The sequence below is a fragment of the Python bivittatus genome, unplaced genomic scaffold, assembly GCF_059951505.1.
Source record: "Python bivittatus isolate LINGU-HERP-01145 unplaced genomic scaffold, Pbiv_v1 ctg000960_np1212, whole genome shotgun sequence".
Classification (NCBI taxonomy): Eukaryota; Metazoa; Chordata; class Lepidosauria; order Squamata; family Pythonidae; genus Python; species Python bivittatus.
The window spans coordinates 15,871,672-15,890,803 of NW_028277124.1; the positions used below are offsets into that span (position 1 = coordinate 15,871,672).

General features: G+C 41.6%; 1 protein-coding gene across 2 annotated transcripts; it reads left to right on the forward strand.

Moving 5' to 3' along the window:
* Positions 1–39: 39 nt before the first annotated feature.
* Positions 40–15,496, forward strand: ZCCHC4 (zinc finger CCHC-type containing 4). Of its 2 annotated transcripts, XM_088131458.1 has the most exons (13): positions 40–437; positions 2,043–2,161; positions 3,261–3,343; positions 4,906–5,181; positions 6,044–6,124; positions 7,205–7,277; positions 10,085–10,235; positions 10,684–10,784; positions 12,144–12,265; positions 12,411–12,486; positions 13,418–13,469; positions 13,977–14,121; positions 15,091–15,496. In XM_088131458.1, exons 1-13 carry the CDS (start codon positions 356–358, stop codon positions 15,197–15,199), a joined length of 1,470 nt encoding a protein of 489 aa, XP_087987584.1. In that variant the 5' UTR covers positions 40–355; the 3' UTR covers positions 15,200–15,496. The 2 variants fall into 2 exon arrangements, with proteins under 2 accessions (XP_087987584.1, XP_087987585.1); XM_088131459.1 differs by lacking the exon at positions 2,043–2,161.
* The last annotated feature ends 3,636 nt before the right edge of the window (positions 15,497–19,132 follow it).

Consider the following 19,132-nt stretch of genomic DNA (forward strand, 5'->3'; position numbering starts at 1 on the left):
GGTATTTCCTGGAATGCCAGCAGGTTATTGAAAGAAAAAGTAACCGCATTGTTTTCTTTTCAAAATCAGATTAAAAACTTGCGCTAGATAGAAAGCGGGCAGCCCCAGTCCAGCCATTTCCGAGCAGCGCGTCCCGCCATCGTCCTTCCGCTATTAAAGCGGGGAGTTCTACACGCAGACGACAGTCTAGAGATTCCGACGGAAACCGGAAGCGGGGGGGCGAGGCGTCTGTGGCAGCCTATGGGTGATTTCCTAGAGATAGGAAAAGGGAAGAGGAGTACCTCTGAGTGGCCTTGCGGCAAGGAAGCGGAAGAGTCGGTTTCCTGAGGCGGGCGATAAAGGAGGGCGCGCCGAGATGGAGGCGGCTTCGCAGGCGGCCGGGGTGGTGGTGCTGGAACGCGGCTCCCCCGCAACGCCGGCGCCCGAGTGTCCGCATGGTGAGTCAGGGCGGGGAGCAGCGAGCCGGGGAGGGATTTGATTGGTCGGCTGTCTTTCTGTCCCGCCTCCTTGCACAACACCCTGCGAGGTAGGCAAGAGAGAGCTTGAGAGGAGCCCTGAGCACTGCATTGCCTGAAGGTGGACATCTTGCGCTTGCTTGCTCACCAGAATTTTTTCATTTGATGCCTTATTTTAAATTCAGCCCGGGGAAGTCCAGCGGGGGAGATTAGCAGGCTACCCAAAGCAAATACGATTGCAAACGTTCATCCACTGACATCACATCAGTGCTTTTCTGTTGCATCCTCTCAGTTTTCTTACCGAGGCTAAAAGGGTTTGGAGAAGGGTTGGTTCTGCCCACTGTTCTGGCAACCCCGTGGGGGTTTCTAGGGGATAAGGCCACGTTTCCCAGCATTGGAGCCTTCTCCAGATAATTAGGACTTCCCATAATGTGTCCAAAGTAGGATTATTTGAGCCTGGTTACTTGTGCCTCGAGTGAGAACTCTGGATGGATTTGTTCGATGATCCATCGGTTTGTTTTCTTGGCTGTCCGTGGATTCTCAGGAGTCTTCTCCAACACCAAAGTTCAAAAGCATCAATACTCGTCCTATCCTACTTCTCCAAAGTCCAACTTAACGTTTCCATAGGCTTGCACAATTCTGATCTTTGTAGGTAGAGACACATCACAGCATTTGAATATCTTTTCCAAGGCTGCTCTGCCAAGTGCTAATCTGTGGTGCATTTCTTGACTTCTAGTTCCTTTACTGTTGATGGTTGATCCTAACAGGCAGAAGCTCACCACCACTCTGACATTTTCATTCTCCTACATACCCGATGCTAATTTAAGAGCCACTTTGCTTTGAAAGGGCATAACAAAAGCATGTCACCTCTTAGCCCAAAGCAACGAGAGAGAGAGCATCTAAAATCCCAACCATAACTGCACGTGTGCTAGCCTCAGCTGTGCAGGTGCTAGCTGAATTTTGGGTTGCATTAAACGCGACCTGGTATCAATTTGCAATTCACACTAAATTGACTCTTGACTTATTTGAACTTGCACTAATCCCAACCTACCTGTCCATTCCTTGTAAGTCTGTCCATCTTCTCTCTGAGCTGTTGTTCTTCTCACCCATAGATCCCCCAAGTTGTATTATCCAGGGGTAAGGTGTGCTTTTTACGCATTTAATCTTTTACCAGGATGTTTTTAAACCAGGATCACTATCCTGAGACTTTGTCACCAAATTCGATTCCAAAAAAGTGCTTTACTGCATGCAGGGACAAAAATGTAGCTCCTGTCTGCTACTCTTTAAAGCAGTCACATCATTTTCTGGAATCAGGTGGCAGCTGCAGAGAGAGAAAAGATGCGGCTGCTTTAAAGAGTTGCAGACAGGAGTTGCATTCATGGCCCTGTGTGCACTCAAATACCTTTTTGGAATCGCATTCAAAACACCGGCTTTAATGGGAGCTACTTTAGACTTATTTTATTCCTTAATTCCTTTGGAAATGATTTGATTACAAATGCCAAACATCTGAGTTGACTAGTATAATTAATTGTTGCAATAATGTTATTGTCTGCAGTTCCACATTTCTGATTAGTTTTACTCTGGTAGGTCCTACTCTTCTGTTTACAAAGATTCTTCAAGGGAAAGAAAAGGGAAGAAGGTTTTATGCTTGTTCTGCTTGTAGAGAAAGAAAAGACTGTAATTTTTTTCAGTGGGAAGATGAAAAGGTAAGTCAAAACAATAGCGGCTTTAGCAGAATTATTCTTCCTTTTCATCTAAAGGGAAGGGCTGATCATGAGTGTTCTTTACTTACGCAAATTGCAATGGAGGAATTATTCATACACTTGAATTGCTGTTTTAAGTGGGATTGTTTTAATAATTTATGCAATTCTGGTAATTCTTCCTCCTTTCAGAATAGTTAAAAGGGTAACCTCATCAAGGAAACATCCTGGAAACATCCTGGAATTTTTCCAGGATGATTGGAATTAATGCTTAGAATTAGGTGCTTACAGAAAAGCTAGATGCCTGCCAATTATTTTTCAAAAAACACAAGCTAATTACCAAAAGAAAAAAGGGAAAGTGATCTGAAGAGCTGAGAAAAGATTGCTGGACCGGAAAACCTAGGGAGAGATTTGGAGCACCTAAGAAATGGATGGATTTATTATCATATGTTTTCATGGATCCCAGTCCACATATAAGATGCATGGAATACAGTTTGAGAAAGGAATATTTTCCTTATGTTGAAGCAATGATTAATCAGAATCAGAGGGAAATATCTATACATTATTGACAACAAAACAATAGGTGTGATACAGACATTCCTGTCTAAATGGGCTAGAGAACAGGGTGTCGAGTGTGCGATAAGAAAACTTCCTCTTGGTTTAATATGTGAGAAATGGTGAGAAATCTCCTAATGAATGTTAGCTAAGCTGTTAAATCAGTCTTTGTGATTCCTTTTTTAGAGAAGGAACATTTTGTTAAATAAAATAAGGAACGTCCTCTTCCTGCAGATTTGTAATCTAAATTCTAGTAGAGAGCAAAAAAAGAAGGAAAGGAAAAGCAAAGGTGTAAAGATGTGCATATTTCAATATATGTCCCAGTTTAAAAACAAAATAATTTTAAAAAGGATTTAACAGTTATTCCAAAAAAGGGGGGAGGGGGGGAATCGAGATATACAGAACTGAAGCTTTAAGGTAGAAGTGATTTTTTTTCTTTCTGAAACAAAAATTCATACCAAAAAATCAACTTTCAGTTGATTTAATCCTTGAAAACCATACCAGTTGTTCATTTTCATTTACAGCCATTTTTCCTGTACATGTTCCTTAGATATCAGAAGCTCGACTTTCAGCACGGAAAAAATACAACCAGAGTCATCAACCATCTAAAACTCATTCAGACAATGTGAAAAGGTATGGTTTTGGTTCAAATGCTTATTTTGTTTTCATTAATCAGTTGAAAATTAGGTATGTTTTCATTGATTAGGCTGTTCAAGTTCGTGTAATAAATGACTGTGGACAATTAATTAAAAACTAAGAATTAAAAGAACACTTGTTCACTTCTTTTGGCTCAGTTTAGATGCTTTCTCCTTCTTTTGGCAAATGCCAAGTATTTTCCACATCATGGGTATAAATGTCTCATGATGCAGCCAATTCTACCTTTATCCACTGGACCTCCAAAAATCTTGTTATTGTTAAATGTCATTTTTACAAGCTTTCAGTATTAACTGTATTATAACCACATGCGTAGAGTTTGAAATGGAAGGAATCAGTAAAATGATATTTATATTATAAACTGCTCAGAGCCAAATAGCAGTGGTAGCCTATAAAATTATAAATAAAATAAATATATACATAAATAATGAGGACTGACCTGTGGATTTGTTATATATTTGTAGTTGATTAAAAAGGGACCTCTAAGCATTAGGATGTTGGTAAAATAAGCATTGTTGGTAATAGGTTTAATATAAAAAAAATCCTAAGATTGGTTATAATGTGCTTTCCTCGAAAAAAAAAAAAATCCAGGTTTGATGGCCTCTGGTATTTCAGATATAGTCACCCAAAATCAAAAGAAACCAGAATGCAATTCCCTGCATAATTACTTGAAATGGCAAAGTCACTGGAATTTACTTCTGTGTATATTTGCAGAGAATTAGGCCATATACTGTATGTATTTCTATTCTGTACAAAGCAAAAATTGATTCAGGCTTCATCAAAAAGGTTTTTCATTGCATCTGAAAGACTTGCTAAACAAACTAATGTTTTGATAAACTGGAAAATTAAATCATTAGAATGAGTTATGAATTCTGAATGTTTCCAAAACCAGCAATGGTCCTCAGCTTCATTGCCATTAATATAATTTTACTTGTAGTTTGATAAATGTTATTAAGTATTATTGGCTGAAATATGCAGTTTAGCCCTCCACCTTCACGTCATGGAAGAATTTCTGAGGTGATCCTTCTCAAACCAGGTTTCTGTCTCTGATTACAGTGTGAGATAAGTATTTCTATCAATAATCTAGCCAAAGATCAACCAGTCGTCAAAAGGGGAGTAAATCATATGTGGAAAAAAAAGAATCCTCATGGGGACCAAATGTGGAGTCCTTGGTGCTCTCTGAGCTTGGTTGTTTGCTTGCAGACATTTCATTATCCAACTAGGCAACAACATCAGCACCAACATCAGAATCATCATCAGACTTGCACTGATGTTGTTACTTAGTTGGGTAATGAAACATCTACAAGCAAACAACCAAGCTCAGAGAGCACCAAGGACTCCACAGTTCAACTCTGAGCTACAGATATTCTCCCCTCTTGGGGCCAAATGTTTTTGGAAGGGGGAAGGAAGAGCTACTGTTATAGCATAAACAGAAGACAGACCATTGCCCCAAAAGTTTACAATCTAAGTGGGTAGGCACATCAATGAAAGGCAGGAACATCAAGGCAATGCCATTATACCAATGACTTTTCTGATATAAGGTACAAGGATTTTATCACTCTACCACTATCAAAAAGGAAGTTTTGTCAAGAATGTCAACTGCTGCTGTTGGTACCTGAGTGGGAAAGACACTCTGGACATCCGGTACTTACTGATATCTCAGTTGCCCAGCTGAGAAGACCTAGCCAACTCCTTAGTCCTCTGGAGAACAAGAAGACAAATGCACAGTACCTCTTCACTGATAGAAGTTGCCACTTCCTGCTGGATCTTCTTATTGTGCAAGGTTTCAAAAGAGTGCTGTGTGTGGGCACTCCAAGGTAAGCCCCTTACTGCACCTTCTCCCAATAGTTTATCTAAACCAAGAGATGGGCTTTGGGCTTGAAATAAAATGGGGCCAAGGCTCTTGGCTTTGATTTCAATTAAAAAAATTATTTATTTTTTCTAAATCTAGATGTGGAAGAGAACCTCATTCCCTTCTCTTCTTAAACAATGAAGAAAGTGTTTTGAATGTTTCCCTAAAGTAAAAAAAAAAAAATGACTTAGTGTGAGATCTTATGGAGCCCTTGCCAATCAGAGCGGATAACAATGGGCTCAGAGACGAATTATGCACAGTCATATCATTATCCTTGTGGTCTGCTGTTATCAGCTTTGAGGGCACCTTCAGATGTTCCTGTAAAGGTCACAAATGTCTAGTATGTGCAGTGGAGGTCAAAACAGGGAAGCTGGTGGATACCATGTCATGATCTAAGCCCTGCTAAAAGGAATGGGACTTGGATCATGACACCGTCCCTGGCGTCTGAACATACTCAACTTTGAATCTGAGTCCCATTATAATTGCTTTGACTTGCTGCACTCCTTAGAGAATGCTTTTGGTACTGTTTCTGGAATGTGGACCTTCCCAGCTTAACACTTAATTGAATGCTTCAAAGACTGCCTCACCCATGAAGAGTTTCTCCATAGGTGGAAAACAGCACCTATTCTGCGTTTACACCTTTTTTATATATACATTCACTATTTGATATTTGATAGGAAACTTGCCATCATGGAGCTCATGATTTAATTTTAAACATAAGTCATTGCCTTTTTTTAACATACTAAAGGTGCATTCTTATTTTCACCAGCTGTTGTTACTTGCTTAAATATCATAATTTAAATGGTATGAGGTTAATAATTTTTCAGGCTTCATGAACTGATCAAGTTGGAAGCTTCACCCAAACAGAAGAACTTCATGAAGAGCCTTTTACTTGATATTGACTTCAGGTAGGGTTTTATTAAGGGATGATGCTGTCATCTCTTCACTGAGAGTTCTTTCTCTTTTCAAAAATGGTTTTATTTCCATGCTTCTCCACTGTGTCATCCCTATATGTAGATTCTCTCTTATTTCTACCCCTATAGATAGTTCTCTCAACTATTAATATGAATAAGTGATTTATTCTTAACTATAAAAGATCCTATATACATATCTTAGATTTATTTTTTTCAATGGCTGAGAATTCAAGAAACCTGTAGATTGAGTTGTGCTGGTGGCAGTGTGGCTTCTGACACCAGTTGGCCAAGTCATTGTGATCTGATGAATTGACCTTTGTTTAAGGAATATCAGAATATTGATGAAAGAAGAGGAAAGGTGCAGTCTTGTTGGCTGAAGTGTTATATGGGGTAGGGTGAAGACTAGAAGCAGATTGGGGGAGATGGGGCAAGAAATTGCTGGAAAGGGGCAGAAGGGGGGGGAAAGAGGAAGGGAAGGAAGGGAAGGGATGAAAGATGGAATGGGAGAGGAAGAGGAAGAGGAAGGGAGAGTGGGGAAGGGAAGAGGAAGGAGGTTAGGGAAGGAAGGAAAGGGAAAGAAGGGGAGGGGGAAGGGGAATAGGGAGGGAGGAAAAGAAGAAAGAGGAGGGAAGAAAGAGGAAGGAGAAGAAGGAAAGAGGGAGGGAGGGAGGGAGGGAGGGGGAAAGGAAAGAGGGAGAGAGGGGAAGTGAAGAAAAAGGAGGGAAGAAAAGGGGAAGGGGAAGGGGAAGTGGAATAGGGAGGGAGGAAAAAGAAGGAATGTAGGGGAAAGGAAGGGAGGAAAGAGGAAGGGAAAGAAGGAAGGAAGGATGGATTGAAGGGAAGAGGAAGGAAGGGAGAGAGGAAGGAAAGAGGAAGTAGGGAAGGAAAGGGAATAAAGGAAAGATGAAAAGAAGAGACGGACGGACGGACTTTTAGGAGATGTTTGAGCAGTTCATTGGCAGGGCAGAAAGGGAACTGAGACATTTTTATCTGCTGACTTCAACTAATCATCCACCTATACTTTGACTGCTGAAACCTCTTTTGTAAAGGTAATAAGAAACTATTTCTTTACAGGTATTCGCAGTTTTATCCCGAAGAGGAATTTTGCCACTATAACATGTTTAACCATTATTTCTTTGCTGGAGAGGTAAGGGCTAGTTAAGTTTTGTGAACATTTTATCAAAGCTCTGTCTGGTGCAAGAGGAGTGGGTTATTCCCCCTCTGAGCTTTGTGGAAGTCTTTCTTTTTTCTTTTTTAAATTCTCCCTGCTTTGAAGCTAGTAATCTGTATTTTTTGCCACAAAAGAAGAAGTTTCTCCTTTCTGAACCCAGAATGAGAGGGCAGTGAAAACAATTGGTGGTAGTAACTTTGAGAGGGACTGTGATTTCATATTCTCCTGATCCTGTTCGATGGTTTTAAACAAGGAGTTAAAAAGAGAGTTCAAACTCCTTGGAATGTGCACATGCCAGATTATATCTATAGATGACCATGGGGAGAGTTGAAATGTGAACTCACGTTAAAGTAATGATAAAGCCATATGTATTCTTATATTAATGTAACATTTCATATATGTCTTTTCATGTCACTCACATGCAGCACTTTCAAGAAGAGAAGTTTCTTTACTGACCAGTTGTGACTGTTAGTGACTAACTGATTATAAAATTGACACATGGAGAGGAAGTAATATGTGTATTGCCATGCTTCCTTATTTTTCTTCAAAGCAAGGCACAAAGATTGTTTATTAGAACGACATTTAGAGCAGTGTTTTTCAAACTTGGCGACTTTAAGATGGGTGGGCTTCAACTCCCAGAATTCCCCAGCCAGCCCTGCTGGCTGGGGAATCCTGGGAGTTGAAGCCCACCCATCTTAAAGTCGCCAAGTTTGAAAAACACTGATTTAGAACCTTCTCTTAAGGCTTATATCAGTGCCTTTCGAGGAATGTATCTATCATATTTTCATATCAGTTGTAATGCAGTTTGCTCTGCTGGGGTGTCCTAGTAATGTATAGACGTGCTCAAACAGTCTTTCCTCTACATTCTATAAGAGACTTATGTAACCTCTTAGTTCTTACCTTGTCTGGGTGCATGAAACCAAGGACACCTTGTAACTTGCTAGCTTTAATAAAACAATCATTTAGATCCTCTTTGGTGGTTGGTGTTTGGGGCTGAGTTTTCCACCACACCTGTTTAGAAGTCATTGCAGCAGTTTAAGCAAAAATATCTCTCTCCATAGGGATCTCAGTGATCTGTGTGTGCCTGTTAAGTTTAGCTTTGAAAAAAGAGATTGCTTTTGGAAAGTAGAAGGAAAGACAAGGCTGCCTGCCTTATAACAGTAGCCTGAATCTAATGGGGTTTCCAGAAGCAGCTTGTGATTTTTAAATAATAACAATAACAATATGGATAGTGGACTTTACAATACCTGGAGACAGCAGAATAGAAGAGAAAGAACTGGAGAAAATCACAAAATATAAAGACCTGCAAATTTATTTATTTATTTATTTATTTAATAAACTTGTCCCCGCCCATCTCCCCACAATGGGGGACTCTGGGCGGCTTACAACAAACTAAAATCAGAAATACATGATTAAAAGTTATAAAAAACCACATTTACAGAGATAAAAAGGCTAAAAAATCCAAGAGGCCGATAAGAGGCCACACCAGGCCACTAAGGGCCTAACCAACCCCATTTCTGACATCCTCCCTCCCTGCCCCAGGCCAGATGGCAGAGCCAAGTCTTCAAATCCCTCCGAAAGGCCTGGAGTGAGGGGGCCTGTCTCACCCCCGGGGGCAAGGTGTTCCAAAGGGCGGGGGCTACAGCAGGGAAGGCCCGCCTTCTGGACCCCGCTAATCGGAGTTCTTTTACTGCGGGGGTCCGGAGCATGCCCTCTCTGTGAGATTGGGTGGGACGGGTTGAAATCATGGGGGCGAGGCGGTCCTTCAGGTAACCTGGCCCCATGCCATGTAGGGCTTTAAAGGTGATAACCAACACCTTGAATTGGACCTGGAAGCAAACCGGTACCCAATGCAGCTCACGGAGCAAAGGTGTTGTATGGGTCCTTCGGGCCCCAAAAATTGCTCGTGTGGCTGCATTCTGGACCAGCTGAAGCTTCCGGATACTCTTCAAGGGTAGCCTCATGTAGAGCGCATTGCAGTAGTCTATATGGGAGATAACAAGGGCATGAGTGACCGTTCAAAGGGCATCCTGATCCAGGAAAGGACGTAACTGGTGCACAACCTGAAGCTGTGCAAAAGCCCTCCTGGCCCCGGCTGCCACCTGCTCTTCGAGCAGGAGCTGTGAGTCCAGGAGGACCCCCAAATTATGCACTGGGTCTGTCTGGGGCAGTGCTACCCCATCCAGCACCAAAGATGACAAAGTCCCAGATACAGAGGAGCCATTAACCCACAGCCACTCCGTCTTACCAGGGTTCAGCTGGAGCCTGTTGTTCCCCATCCAGACCCTCACAGCCTCCAGGCACCGCAAGAGGGCGGTCACGGCATCACTTACCTCACCATGGATGGAGATATATCGTTGAGTATCATCAGAACAATAGAACAACTATGGCAACAGAAAGCAAAGATAGTACCAACAGTAACAGGTGCCTTGGGTGCAATCCCAAAACATCTGGAGCACCACTTGAAGACTATCAGCATTGACAAAATGACCATCAGCCCATTGCAAAAGGCAGCTTTACTTGGAACAGCTTATATCCTGTGATGATACCTTCAATACCATCAAACAACATCTGCCTACCCCAGATCCTTGGGAAGGACTCAATAGGTGGATAAAAATGCCAAATCCAGTCTAAACATCTGGCTGACTGTGCGACCAACTGTAATAATAATAATCAACCTTCCCACCAGGCATTCAAGCCTCATTTAAGCCCCTGTTATTCCTCAAACAGTTTTTTAGCTGTCACAAAGTTCCGGGTGGGATTTAAACTTTGCTCTCTTGCAGGCTGCTTCCAGTGTATGCGAGGAATTCCTGCAGCAAGACCAAGGGAGAGATGTCGTCATGGTGGCTGATCCGCCTTTTGGAGGCTTGGTTGAAGCGTTGGCTTCTAGTTTCCAAAAGGTGATTGCGATGTGGAGCCCAGCAAGAGGTGCAGGTAACTATGTCTGAGATTGTGGATGGCAAGCTAGGATTTTGAAGTGATTATCTGCTGTCGGAAATGATTACAACTTTAATGGCTATGTTCTCATTAGAACTTATTTAAAGTTTTATAACTAGCATGCCACAGTTCAGAGTGAGCTGCAAGGTTTCATCTGCAAAATAAGAACAGGGACTCCCTAAACCAGTGTTTCTCAACCTCGGCAACTTTCAGATGTGTGGACTTCAACTCCCAGAATTCTCCAGCCAGCAAGGCTGGCTGGGGAATTCTGGGAGTTGAAGTCCACACATCTGAAAGTTGCCGAGGTTGGGAAACACTGCCCTAAACTGTTTGCAAAGGCAATAGGCTTGTTTGCTGAATTGTTCCTTGCAGAATTTTATTATCTGTCCTTTTTAAAATATTGTGAATAGTACATCTATCTCTATCTACTTATTTTGCTTATTAGATTCTGCCAGCAAAGAGCTACCTATCCTTTGGATATTTCCGTATTTTTTTGAATCACGCATTCTTGAATTTTTTCCAAGTTTCACTATGTTGGATTATCAGGTAAGGACAAAGAGACTCAACAGAAATCTGTATAACTTTTGTTCAAATTTGGGTGCAAACTTCTTTGTGAGTTCCAGAATTACTCTGTTTCTGATTATGGATTGCTTTAAATTTTGTTTGTGCTGAACCATTGACTGAATCAGTCCCTTTTCTTTTTCTAAAAAAAATAATAAATTTCTCCAAGGAAGATGTGGAGCGAGGCTAGGAAAAGATGCCGCTGCTTTAAAACATTCCTGATAGGTGTTGTGTGCAGATCAAAGGACATTTAAGTTTTCAAATCCAGATCTCTGCCCAGGCCTCTTGTGCTTGATCAGATGGTCATCTGAGTAAATGAGGACAAACACACTATCAATCCAAGATATTTTTCTATCACAGAAAGACCCAGTAAGAAAGGAGATAACAGTCCCTGTAAAATCAATCCTCAGTATAAGAGTCAAGATAGCGGTGGCTCTATTTTAAAGTATATTTGCCTATCCCCAAAACAAACTATGAAGAAATCATGCCACCTTTTCATGCAATCAACCCAGGTTTCCCACAGTTTCCCTAAAGGCCTTCAGGATGAGGTGTCCCCAACCTGGTCCTTCACGCCTCCCAACAATGCACCCATCTTCACTGTAATCAAGTCCATCCACCTTGCTGCAGTCATCTTCTTCTCAAGAGAGCTGGGTCTTTGCATAATGCATCCAAAATAAGATAATTTCAGTCTGGTCATTTGCGCCTCGAGTGAGAATTCTGGGTTGATTTGTTTGATGATACATTGGTTGTGTTTCTTGGCTGTCCACAATATTCTCAGGGGTCTTCTCCAACACCAAAGTCAAAAAACATCAATGCTCTTTCTATCCTGCTTCTTCAAAGTCCAACTATTGCTTCCATAGGGTGTCACAGAAAAAACCATGGCCTGCACAAAACTGTAGGTATAGACACATGGCATCCGGATATCTTTTCCAAAACCTTCATTTCTACCCTACCAAGTGCTAGCCTGTGGTGCATTTCTTGAAACAGCTAATTAATCCGAATCTTATCACTGGTTTCAAGCAGAATAAAGTTTTGGGTGAAGCTTGGATTTCAGCCATAGACTAAAATGATGGCATGGCTCTCTTGTGTGTAAAGCAGAAGAATATACATGCATCTGTCTCTTACCAGGGTAAGAACATATTGATTGTTATGCTAAGTTAGGAACTTCACACACTTGGGTAACCAAAAAGGCTGGATTATCGTGGCTCTTGTATTCTTCAAAACAAGGTGAGGATGGAAATAGGAGAAACAACAACATAAAGCTTTCTCCAATACTGGTTTGACATTTCACTGAAAGGTTTCTCAGAATACCTTTCACTAACCATTACTGCCTTTATTTTCTAGGTTGATTATGACAATCATGCCCTATATAAGCATGGGAAAAGAGGCCGTAAACAATCGCCAGTTCGTATTTTTACTAATCTGTCCCCGTGTTCAATAGTGCTTCCTGCAGAAGAGGGATACAGGTAAATTCTCTGTTCAATAGAACTAATTCTTAGTTTTTAAAAAACATCACTCAGAAAACCCACTGATATGGCTTACTGAGGCTCCATGTATCCGGGACTAACAGTAATTTTTCACAAAAGCTTCTGACTGGTTTCTCTCTCTCAGGTTTTGCTCTGCCTGTCAGCGATATGTCAGCTCCGAGAACCAGCACTGTGACATCTGCAATTCATGTACTTCAAAAGTGAGTATGTCCTTGAGAAGATCTCTTGTTATGGCTGTTCTTTAACTTAGTGCTGCTACCTTCAATGGGAACAGATGTGGTCAAGTTGGGGCTGAGAAGTCAGGATGCTGAGTCCGTATACTGTGGCTGCAATGTGGTATCTTCAGATGGTTGGAACTCTTAATTCCATATAATCCCTAGCAACCGTGTTGGTGTATGGGAGTGGTAATCCAGAACCTCTATGGGATTCCAAGCTTCTCATTCCCATCTTTCTAGATGGTACTAGAAAGAAACAAGGAGAACTTTGTGGAGGGTCATAGTAGACAGTTAGGAAGGGATGGCTGTGTGAAATATTTCTCTCCCAACAAGAATCTCTGATTAGCCCTCTCTAATAATAAGAAACCTTGAGGTCCATGCATTATTTATAAGAACTATTCTGCATAATATTGAAAGCTAGACTTCGGTCACAGATAAACATGTAGTCTTGGGGTCAGCTGATTTGACCTTTATGAGCTATAGCATGGGGTGGTTGTAGTGGACTGACTGCAAGAAGACAAAAATTGGATCATTTTAAATTTGCATCTTTCAGCCTGTGAGTGTGGAAAGATACTGATGAAATCAGCTGTATTAGTGGCTCCAGCAATATATATTTTTTTAAAAACTTTGGACTTGATTTTTAATGTTTTTTTTCAAATTCTATTTTTATTAAACCTTTTTAAAAAGGATATAAAGCATGAAGCATAGACAAAATAAAAAAGAATTAAAGAATTAAAAAAAAACTAGAGTAGAATACAGTTAAATAAGCATGGAATCTACAATGTCATGGGGGTAGAAGTTTGGATTTGAAAGGCAGAAGAATATAATAAAAATTTGATAGTAAATGTAGTAGTAGTAGACACTTCATTTTTTAAAAATCTATATCCAAGTTAATCTTTTTCCCCCCCAAAAATAGGATGGCAGACGTTGGACTCACTGTGACCTTTGCAAAAAATGTGTAAAACCCTGTAAGTACTTTTTTTTTTTAATAAAATCTTTACAGTCTGGGATCAAGAGAACTCAAGATCAAATGGCTGTTAAAAAGTTAAGTTTTCATGTTTTGCTTCTTGGCAAGATGAGTCAATGTGTAGCCCAGTCACAAAACAGACAGCCTTTCTTGAATGAAAGGCCTTAACTTTCAGGGTCAGGGGACATCTTCGGAGTCTTAGAAAAATCTACCTTTTTTGATCCTGGTTATGGTTTCCAAGGGGTCTGGAAACAGAAACAGGAACTCTCATCTTTGGGGCTGAGGCTTTGCTGAAACATTTTGTTCCAGGTTCCTGCAAAACAGTTTTTAAAAACATCATTGAAAACGGTCCCTCTAAGGTAGTGTTTCTCAACCATGGCAATTTTAAGACATGTGGATTTCAACTCCCAGAATTCCCCAGCCAGCCATGCTGGCTTTGTTGTGGACAAAACCATTCAAACATTTTATGCTGCTTTTCATGAGACTGAATCATTCCTTTATTTCGCAGCTTGGATTCACTGTAGCATCTGTGATCGCTGTGCTCTTCCCAGTCACCCATGTAAAGAAGCTCATTCTGGGTGCTTTATTTGTGGAGAAACCAACCACAAACGTACCATGTGTCCAAATCGGCAGAGGATCCGCAGAGTGGACCAGTAAGTTGATAGTCTGCTGATCTGGCAAAGTGAGAGTGGCTGTTTTTTTTCTCCCTCCATTCCACCTGCCCCCAAAATCAGACAGGCCTTGTCTCTAAAACAGGCAGTAGATTCTCCCCAACTTCAATACAGGATGAGCACTTCTAAAGTAAGAACAGAGTTCCTTTTTGCGGTCTGAGTCCTGTATCAAGATTCAGTGTGGAAAAATTGGTCTGCATTCAGGGTTGTGTGCCTTGAACGGGCTATGGCAGCTAAGTGAGACTGCTAAAAATAAAGTAACATCAAATAGAGAAATTTCACATATCCAGTCTAAATAGGCAAGAGAAGATGAACATGCTTTTTGCTAGCTAATGTTGTGACGAAATTGCATTTATTGCTCTAACGTAGTCATTGATCCCAGTGAAATTCTGGTCTTCAGGATCGTCCAGTGGCTGGATTCACATGTCATGCAAAGCCACTGTTTTGTTTTGCTTTTGTGCCTTTGAGTCAGTTTTTGACTCCTGGCGACTGCCAGGGCAAGTCCCTGCAGCTTTCTTGGCAAGGTTTTTCAGAAGTGGTTTGCCATTGCCTGCTTCCTAGGGCTGAGAGAGGGTGACTGGCCCAAGGTCACCCAGCCGGCTTCGTGTCTGAGGCAGGACTAGAACTCACAGTCTCCCAGGTTTCTAGCTTTGTGCCTTAACCACTGCACCAAACTGGCTCTTCACTGTTTGTTTAACCATGGTTTATTAAATAAATTACTATGTCTGGGTTAACACAACATGCTAAACTCAAACCAGACAAACCACATATGGCTTAACATTTTGGGTCAACCAGGTGATTGAGTTTCAGACAGATATTTTAGCCTTTTGGAAAGTACATATGTTTTCCAAAGATTTCTAATTTTTGAGAGTGGTTAATTTATTTAATGCCATTTTTCAATTTCTTTGATCTATCAATGCAGCAATTGTTTTTTTCTGACTTGTTTTGCAGGGAGAGCAAGAGGGAAAAACAGAAAAAGAAGAAATTAAAGGGGGTTGTTATGAAAATAACATGTGGAAAAAAGGCAAAAGCTGCAAGAAAAAGAAAAAACAAGAAATAGAAAAAACATTTCAGTACTTATAACATTCTTTTATTTGTAATTGGCCCATTACTAATCTGGGTATTAAAAATATCACTGGATTCACAGAAAAAGGCAACTAGATTTAGATTCTTAGAAACAGCCAAGTTCATCTTTGTGCCCATATTTGAAAAATCAGCCAAGGTGTATAAATGATTCAGTAACTTCAGCTTTGTTGTTAAAGTGATGTAATCGTTTATAAATATGAGTGTATATATTTACAAAATAAAAATAAAATCTGGGATTAAGTACTCCCTTTTTCCTTTCATCAATGAAAAATTGTATCTATTGTCTTATTTTCAACTTGCATTTCAGAGGCAGCATCGAGAAGTGCCAGAAAAGGATTCAGTTGTCACCTAGTAGGTTTATAAAACATTTTTTAATTTATAACATGACCCTGATTGGAAGGAAAGACCAAAGGAATGGCTATCCAAACAGAAGGATGTCTTCTCTACACGATCCTATGTAAGGGAACTTCAGCCATCAGTCCTGAACTGGTGTCAAGAGTTTGTAGACAATTTTATGAGGTTCAGCTTTCCATATTCTAACTATAGTTCATTGCTACTAATTGTCAGAAGGATTAAACTGGCTTATTTTTATTGAATGTTTAGAATCTAACCTCACATTTGAATTCCAGTGCTCTTTTCAAACATTCAGTATTGGTCGCTCTAAGTCCACCTGAGGTCAATGGAGAAGCAACCACGAAGGTGGGATTGTGGTAAATTATCAAGATGAAAAAAAAAAACCATTTTCCAAAATAAGATTGACCTCTGGGGGAAAAATCCCATTTTATGGCCTTTTAAGGTTTTTAACAGCATATATTTTCCCATTCATTTTGCTGTAGCCTGTGACTAGGACTAAAGTGGCAATATCTGTAGTTTGAAAAGGGCAGGAGTCTTGTGAAAATTAGTAGATGTGTTTTGAGTAGTCCACAGTCCAAGTGGAAGAATAACAATTGACCATTGTTTTGCTGAAGCAATCTCAGACAACAATTTGCAAAAGGCTGTTTTCATTTGCTTCAGTGGAAAGAGAATTCAATCCAGGTTAATATTTTTTTTCTCTACAATATTATTATTATTATTATTCCATAGATTAATACTGTAGCAAATTCATTCTTCTATGATTGGTGGTTATATAGACAAAAGGACACCATCAATATGCAAGGAATGGAAACGCCAGGAAAAAACAAGAGTGGGGTGAAGGGGAAAGGGTAGAGAAAACATTTATGAACACTGGGAGGAGAAGTGGAAAACTAGGAAGAGGAGAATAAATTATGCTGGAGAGAGGCATGCTTTGCCTTGAAATTTTGAATAGGATCATTTTATGCTAATGTGTTCTTGCAGTTCCATTGTTTCCATCTGATTTTGCTTAAACTTCTGAGGATTCTAGTTTCTAGGGTGTCTGCGCAGTGTGGTCAAAATAGTCAAGATGTGACAAGGCAATCAAAATGCCGCTTGTTGCGTGTAAAAAAAAAAAAGCAGGTGGAACTTCAATTGCACTATCATGGCCTCCATCCTGACTTTTTTAAACCCTACCTGTGGATTTTCCTGATAATTTCAGAGGATTTTGTGCCGAGGGGAGGTGCAGAACGTGCTCACAAGATTCAGGGCTATGCTTAAAGCACTTTGTGTGTTCTAGTTAACCACTGCATTCTGACACCATGGCTGTGCCCACACTGTTCTTTCACCCATGAATGCAAGAAGTGGGATGCCAACATCCCTTGGGTATCCCAGAATGACCAGGGCCAGAAATGGTGTGGGTTTTTTTGTTCGTTTTTGCAGTTGGGGAAGGAAGGCCAAATGCTGGTACATTTTTGCCCCTTAACATGTTTGACAGCCTCCCCCAAAGGCCATTGGTCTTCACGCTTTTGGAATGCCAAGCTTGGCCCGAACAGACAAAATGTGGATACCCCTGTTTCGCCAAAGGCGATGGTTCTTTTTTTATAAGATTCAGAAGCAATGAAGACACAAGTGGAGAGAAGTTAAATGATCTTTATTAATAAGCAGGCATTAATACATTACCAAGCAAGCAACTTTCTTCAATCTGGTATCGGGAGCCCCAGTAACGGTAACGAAGATACCCCAATACAGCCAGCATGCAGCACCCCTCCAGACCAGGTCTGCATCGAAGCCCACAAGATCAGAACTTCGAGGCCTTTTATTCTTAACTTAGAGGATCACTACATTCAGCTAAGGATGGCATGATGATTGATTACACCTGGTGTTTGCACGTCTTAGATATTTCAAATTCCTCCTCTTGATAAGCTAAAGCCTAAAGCGGGCGGACAGCAGCCAACCTCATCGTTCCTGGTATACTCCCCAAATTCCAAGGTTGTGCCATCCTTATCTAGTAACCAGTGCAAAATAACATTGTGCTCAAAAAATTTAACTCTTAATGAAGCTTGATAGCCATTATGGCCCTAAAGACCCCAGGAGCAGAAGAGACAGTTGTGGCACACCAGTCCGGTCTCCTCGATGTACAAAAGTCTTCCGATATTTTCCCTCTACATTCCACACCTTGGTGTGCACAATTTTCTCCTCAACTCCTATTACTTGTCATCTGCTTCATTTCGCCAAATAAGAGTTTGTACTTTAATATACAATTTCTTAACTTTAATATAGAGTATACATACCAATATAAGTAATATAACAATTATAAAGAATTTTTTTTGAGGAATTTGGGGAGTATACCAGGAACGATGAGGTTGGCTGCTGTCCGCCCGCTTTAGGCTTTAGCTTATCAAGAGGAGGAATTTGAAATATCTAAGACGTGCAAACACCAGGTGTAATCAATCATCATGCCATCCTTAGCTGAATGTAGTGATCCTCTAAGTTAAGAATAAAAGGCCTCGAAGTTCTGATCTTGTGGGCTTCGATGCAGACCTGGTCCGGAGGGGTGCTGCATGCTGGCTGTATTGGGGTATCTTCGTTATCGTTACTGGGGCTCCCGATACCAGATTGAAGAAAGTTGCTTGCTTGGTAATGTATTAATGCCTGCTTATTAATAAAGATCATTTAACTTCTCTCCACTTGTGTCTTCACTGCTTCTGAATCTTGTAAAAAAAGAACCATCGCCTTTGGCAAAACCACCCGATTTATGCAACCTAATTTTCTGCGTGGTTCATAATGAAGGGTGCTGTGTCAGGGCCAGACACTCCACTGGAGGGCGCAAGATCATCATTTTTGGGATCCATTTGCTGCCATCTAGTGACTAGCCTAGATGTGGCAGTCTAAAACCAGCTGCGTTTTGCAAAGCACACCAGAGTTAACACGTGTATTGTGCAAACAGACTTGAGCCCTGTTTGCGTGGCCCTTATCCCAGTCCATTGCTAACTGGGTCAGATCATACTGGTGGTTCCAGACGTAGGAAAAGGCACTGGGTCCCGAAACACCGTTGGGGGACATAGCAGGAGTTCCTTCGTGAACTGGTTTGTGTTTGGCAGCCGGTCCTGTGCTAGGTGTGCAAAAGGAGGGGTCCTTCGCGAAACCGAAGGGTCCAGCCAGCTGCCTGCAAGGGCCTGGGTTCAAAATCAGGAGTCTGGTAGGGCCTTTTCAGGCAGACCCGCTTTGTTACGAGGCCCGTGCCTTTAGTCCGAAAAGGCGCCACCCAGCTCCGGCGCTCCGAGCCAAGGAAGGCCAGCCCGAGGCTGAGAGGGTTTGCTCTGCGTTGGAGGAGGCTCGCCCCTTCCTGGCCCACGACATGGCCCGGGGGCCTGGGCGCAGCGGAACGGCACGGCCGGGGGCGGAGGCAGCTGCTCCCTTCCGAGGGTCCCCCTTGCAAAGGGAGCGGGGCGCTGCGCCGCTTTCGGCGGCGCCGCTTCCGCCCTCCATTGTGTCGGCGGCGCGGAACCGCCTCCGGCCAGCCCGAGGACCTGGCCCCCGAGCGCCTCTTGCGCCGAAGTCACTCCCCTTTCCC